The sequence below is a fragment of the Parambassis ranga genome, chromosome 6 (genome assembly GCF_900634625.1).
Source record: "Parambassis ranga chromosome 6, fParRan2.1, whole genome shotgun sequence".
NCBI lineage: Eukaryota > Metazoa > Chordata > Actinopteri > Ambassidae > Parambassis > Parambassis ranga.
In genome coordinates, this window is record NC_041027.1 from 15,083,124 (window position 1) to 15,089,392 (window position 6,269).

At 49.9% G+C, this 6,269-nt stretch overlaps 1 protein-coding gene across 5 annotated transcripts in view; it reads left to right on the top strand.

The window, feature by feature from the left end:
• The window catches only part of sdk2b (sidekick cell adhesion molecule 2b), a 178,309-nt gene extending 172,040 nt beyond the window's left edge, over window positions 1–6,269 (top strand). For 3 of the 5 annotated variants that reach the window (XM_028407653.1, XM_028407654.1, XM_028407658.1), the window contains 2 exons: window positions 4,287–4,343; window positions 4,732–6,269. In XM_028407653.1, coding sequence (XP_028263454.1) covers window positions 4,287–4,343; window positions 4,732–5,160 — 486 coding nt within the window. In that variant the 3' untranslated portion in view covers window positions 5,161–6,269. The remainder of the gene's footprint in view (window positions 1–4,286; window positions 4,344–4,731) is intronic. The other 2 variants (XM_028407656.1, XM_028407657.1) reach the window with 1 other exon arrangement.

Here is a 6,269-nt window from a genome sequence, read left to right on the forward strand (position 1 = left end):
AGAGATGAGAGATTAATGACTCCGCTCAGCGCCGGTAAAGCAGTTTTTAGAGCAGGCGGTAACCTGTGGAGAATGTCACCTGAGATCTAGGCCACTGCACTCAGAGCTCCTTATGTAAGACAGTGAGGGGGAGGGCTCACGCTGCAAAATGTATTTTAGACCAAGTTAACGTTGCCGCTCCAGCCAGACGGTCTGTCCAACTTTCCTTTTCAGAAAGTTCAGAATGAGCCAGTAAAACTGATCTCTGTGGAAAAACGGCAGGCTTTTTAGGCCAGCCCTAAAAAAATCAGTCCTGAATCTGTAAAGTCTTCAGACTCTGACAGGCCGGATTAATGACCAGGAACCCACGCTACATGTCCGCTTTGCTTTTAGCCAAACTGCTGCTGCTCCTGAGCGTAATCGACAAAGAGCTGGTCTCTCTCTCCGTCTTTGTCTCGACTCTGCTCACACTTTGCTTTTTGTCTTTTTTCCTTTATACAGCCTGATTCTTGTCTACAAATAGACTGGTAAAGGTGTTTTTCCACAGCAGGAACCTACACACAGTTTCCAACAGGTGGTAACTGGGTGCCTCTACGCTTTTTATCTTTTTCATATTCTGACTGCTGGAGCTTCCTTAGTAGGAACTCTGTGAAGAACTGTGTCCAACCAGAAGAAGGCAACAAGCCAGAGAAGCCTAACAAAGGAATGAAGTCTCAGATGAGGACCAGAGGTAGAACCACAAAGTCCGAGGGGCTGAGTAGCATGCTGTTGTTCCTGCAGTGGAAACAGGCCTGATGTCTTCTGTATTTGTTTGTGCTGCCTCGGTCAGCTCTCTTGGTTTCTGGGTAACCCTCCTGTCTGGTTTTGATTGCGGTCAGATGAAAGCCTCGTGGGGGGGAAGTGTTCCTGAATTCTTTTAGGCGTCCTTCAGTGTTTTCTTTCATCTTGGAATTCTTTCCTCTGCATTACATTTTCCAAATTATCTTGGAACATCTCCCTGATGAATGTGTCTCTCCCGTGAATGCCAGGAATCCTTCCCCACCTGGACTTATCAGGCCCTAAGTCCTATTTCCAGATCAAATGAAAACCTCCCCACAATGAATTGCTACAGACAGAACCTTTCACAACACCGCAGCCTCCCCTCTCCAAAGAGGCATTTCGACATTTCATCGCCCGTCTGACATATCTACCGTTCACACTTGTGCATTGTCAAACACGGTCCTGATGCAGTAATGTGTCTGCTCGCACAGAGCCCCGCCTGTTACCCCCTGACAGGCCGCCGTATCAGCACCCAGTAGCGCTTTGGAAAAGTCCAGGAATGCTCTTTGAAGTTTTATTGAGCGGATAACGCTGAGCTATCAGAATGACATTGTGCTGTCTGTCCTCTTTAATCCGCGGAGCCTCCCCCAGCAGGTATAAGTTGACTGTTGTACTCCTGCTCAAGAGGGGATTTGGAGGAAGCTAACAGTGACTTAGCAACAAGGCCACCATTAGGTCTGCTCTGCTACAGGTAGAGGCCATTTTTCCTCTGTGTGTCATTTAAGGCCGAAACCAGCCGGAGACGGATGATCTCATCTGTGAGTCAGATGGATCGTAGATTACCTTCTCTCTGCTGAGCAGCATTCCACAGAGGAGAAGTGAAATGTCTGCGTTTACTCTCCCTCTCACTCCGCGTCTCCACTGGCTGCTGTCGCACAGAGTAAACCCGCCGTTTGTTATGACTGGCCTGCTTTCAAGTATGATGTCAGAATAAACACAATAAAATACAACAAAACAGAGACTGGAGTAGCAGTAACTGTTCCGACCTCCTCACATCCCTCCGATGAGCTGTATCCACCGAGAAGACGTCCCTGAAATCCCCAGAAAAATGTTCGCCCTCTGAATGTGCCGGGCCCCCGGCCGCCCCCCCACATACTGTTATTGTCTTTGTCTCCGAGGACCCCCGCTGTGTTCACTTCATCAATGAGAGTGACATAGACAGCGCCCCCCCCCCCCTCCTCTCTGCAATAATCCATAACTAGAGGACAAAGAAAGGACTGACCCACTCTGTGCTATTGGGGTATAGGGGGGGGGGGGGATAGGGGGCCCCGCTGCTGAACTGGAGATCATTTCAGTCTCTATCTGATCCATGGCAACGCAAAAACAGCAGGGCTGACAAACAGGAAGTTAGCTGCTCATGGGTTCTTTCAACAGATTTCTGAAGGGCATTCTTCCACTGCAGGAACTCACATTTTCCCAACAGCTGGAAGGTTCCATGCAGGAACTCTTTCAGGGCAGAAAGACATACCCAGTATGAAGTAGAAGCTTCATAGGCTCGATAGATAGAGCCCAAAAGGCCCAAAGGGGCCAAGTAGTTAGTTCTCTTTGTGCCCCCTTGTGCCTGCTCAGAGTTCCTGAGGCCTTATACGTTTTGGGTTCTGTCCCCTGACTCCTCGGCTCTCTGTGGTTTAAGGTTCAGATTATTGAGGAAACAAACAAAAACAAGTCATCTGAGGGAGGCTGTGGTCTGAGCGACGCCGCTGATCGTCTCCGACGTATCTCCGATAAAGAGTCGTCTCTTCTCGTCGGCGGGGAAACGGGCACGATGCTGATGATAAAATAAACCGCTGTCAGTGGTTAATTGGACGGATTTCTGCATCTCTTTCTCTGCCTAATTTAACATGGTAATGATGAAAAAAGCTTTTCTAATCGACACTGGCAGGCTGCTTTGTGTCTGACATAAATACTGTAGGATGGCTGGTCCCTGGAGGCCGAGGTGCAATGTTGCATTTCATGCCTAAAGTCGGCTTCTTCCACAGCATTCGGCTCTGGTAATTATCTCATAATGAGGACGGAGCCGTATGACGGGCTGCGCCGGCCCCGAGGCGGCGGTCCACCGTCGCCGCTGCGCGTTACTGATGAGCACATCGGATACTCGTACGCTCAACGTTTCAGGAGTCTGAACATCTGTTGACACACGATCTGCTGCGTCCACACACACACACACGCTCCTGCTGCCCACACCAGAGTGGAGTGTTGTTCCGTCTCCCGGTGCAGTGTCAATTCTTTCAGAGTGAGGTAATAGCCTTGAAGTGGCTCAGTGTGTCCTGCCGGCCCCCTGTGAATGGATTGTGTTGTTGTGTTGCTAAACACTTTGGCACGACTAGAATGCTTTTCAGACCTAGTCGAGTGTTTACAACCGGGTGACAATATTGCAAACCCACAACAAACGCACAACCACTGATCCAGCTCTCACTGTTTACCACGGTGCTCTGGTGTAATGAAACCGAAGCTCACAAATACACGAGAAAAAACACAGCAAATGATTCTAAATCTACCATGAACACAAAGAAAGAAAATGACAAAAAACTCACAAAATACAAAATAAATTGAGACAAAACTCAATATTCAAGGAGAAACTGGTGTTTTTGAACTAAAATATAAATATATGCGAAATGTGTTTTTGTGTTTTCTTTCTGTTCCTTGGCTCAGCCCTCACACTCTTCCTCTTTCACTGAGGGAACAACCAGCCGAAGGAAACATGTTGTGTTTGCGACGTCTGCTTTGGATTAATGTGTCGAAGCGCGGAGCTGCGGGATCACTTCGCTTTGTTTAGAAACAAAGAGCTTTCTCATGATCCAGCACAGGATCTGTTCTGTTTGAACGTCCATGAAGTTGCATAAAAGAAAAGCTTTTGTACAAAGGAGGCGGGGGGGCACATATGTACCACACATGTGCTCACACATCTGTGTGACTGCGTGCCAGCAGCCAGTGGTGATAAAGGAAACGCTCAGCATCTCTGCAGCGTGCAGGCCTGGAGCTGCAGCCAGGTGATTCATCACACACGCCGGCCGGCCGGCCATCGGATGAGCCGTCCACTCCGAGCGCTCAGTGATCGTGTTTCTTCTGGAATGTTTCCTGACATGAATACAGAGCAGCCCGACCTGCAGCAGGCGGAGGGTCAGCGCGGAATGACTCCCTCAGAGGCTCCTGCAGAAGACACACGAGGAAGTTTCAGCGTCAGGCCGTCTGTCGCTCAGAACACTCAGGAATTTCTTCACATTTGATACAAACTCAAAGATGAAATGATGCAGATGGTTTGGAAGTGAGGAGTTCTGTCTTCACAGACCGTGATTCTGTTTACAGATTCAGAACAAACTTTCACTCAGAATCAACAATAAACTGAATTTGTTGGTTATAAGTGAAGAAACATTCGCTGTTTCCCGGCTGCTTCCTGTGCGATGGTAAATGTTAAAGAACACTGACCGCCGTTTGAATCATGCTGTTGTGGTGATGTGTGTAAAACCCGTTGTTCTGTTCACCCATAGGAGGCGCTGGTGTTTTCATATGGAGCAGGTGGCCTACATACACTTCCACTGCATTTGGTGAGGTTCCTGTGGCTGCCTGCTGTGAATGTTTGTAGGACTGGTTCCCATTCTCTCCCCCCCCCCCCCTCCCCCTCCCCCTCCATGTGCGACGCCAGGCCGCCCTGCCGGCGTGGCGTCGCGGCTGCAGTGATCTGACAGATCGAGTCCCGATCATAAACCTCCGCTCTGCCATCTTGGTCTGTGCACGCTTCAGTAACCAGCCGTCCTCCCTGTGATCATGCTTCGACCATGTCGTCCATGTGTACCCGTGCCGTGTCGTGTGCATGTGTGGAATAACTTCATTCCCATTCGTAGCTTCAGCTTCTCTAACTGCTCCACATGGAAACACCTCGGCACCATGCTAAGCTAGCTAAAGCTAACGTTTCTTCTTTGTGTGCCTCCACAGGGGAGCGACAGCGAGTACGAGGTGGACCCCAACCGACAGAAGACCCACTCCTTCGTCAACCACTACATAAGCGACCCCACCTACTACAACTCCTGGCGCCGCCAGCAGAAAGGCATATCCCGGGCGCAGGCCTACAGCTACACCGAGTCCGAGTCGGGAGAACCGGATCACTGCGCCCCGCCGCCGCTGCCGCCTCTACCTCCGCTGCCCCCACAGCTGAGCTCACCCAGCCCCCAGCCTCAGCAGGCCCAGCCTCAGGGCCAGCCTCAGGGCCAGGGAAGCCTGTTTAGGCCCAAAGGTAGCCGGACTCCCACCCCATCCCAGCAGAGCTCCAACCCCCCCAGCCAGCACAGCACCCTGTACAGGCCCCCCAGCAGCCTAGCCCCGGGCTCCCGGGCTCCCATCGCTGGATTCTCCTCCTTTGTGTGACACAGAAACTTGTGCTGAGGGAGCACACAGCGTTACACGATGCACATGCCAGCCAGGCGAGTCGTTCCTCACCTCCTCGGTTACTTTCTGGATGTATGCGGATCAACCATCAGACATTCGGGAGCACTTTCTGTCGTGTGCCGCTGTACACTTTGATTTGAAATATCCTTTTATTTTGCTGTTTGAACTGCCTGCATGACTTCTGCTTAATCATTTTATTTCCTCCTTTTCTCATAATCTGTTTGATTCTGTACAAAGTCACAAGAATCTTTGAAAACACACATATAAATACATACATATATATACATATATATATACAGTATATATATAGTAGACGTACCTAGAGGACAGAATCACGTCAGTGCAGCCTCTGCATTGACGGAGACTGATGTGTTTGGAGCCATACTGTGGACGGGATTCATGCCAAATTGAAGGATGGAGGAAACAATCATGCGTCTCCATGGAAACCACTGTCTGTGGGTCAGAGGTCGGCGCCTCTGAAGGGTCCTGCAGACGTATGAAAGCGTGTTTATCTGTGACAGTGTTCGTGAGCGTGTTACAGTGGATCAACGATGCCTTGATAGAGAAACTTATTTATGATTTCCGGCTCCGGTTGTGACTGACGGCGGCACCGCGACCCCCCCCCCCCACCACCCGTCAGGTGTGGGCTGTGAAACCATTTGCACACCACGTTTCTTATTCACATACAGACACACACACACTGAAGCGAACAGGTGTCTGAACCGTCGTCACATGTGGGCACAGGACTTTTGGTTCCACACTGATCACTGTCACTGGGCAGCACTGAGATGATGTCATTGAATTTGTGTAATCAACCACGCTGTAATTTTCAGGTGTGACTGATCTGTCTGTGTGTGTGTGTTACATCTGTGTGTCTGTTTATAAAGAGTTGTCCTGCAGCAACTGTAAACCCGCCTGGAGTGACGCCTGGCAGCGTCCAGCTGCCCGCCGGCCGACACTCACAGCGCTATAGTGAAGACTCAGTGGTGTGTTCTTAAGTAAAAAAAAAAACATAAAAATAACGTCATCTACATTTTTTCTCTGTGGGGTGATTTCATTGTACGCAACAAAAGCTTATCATGCAGAAT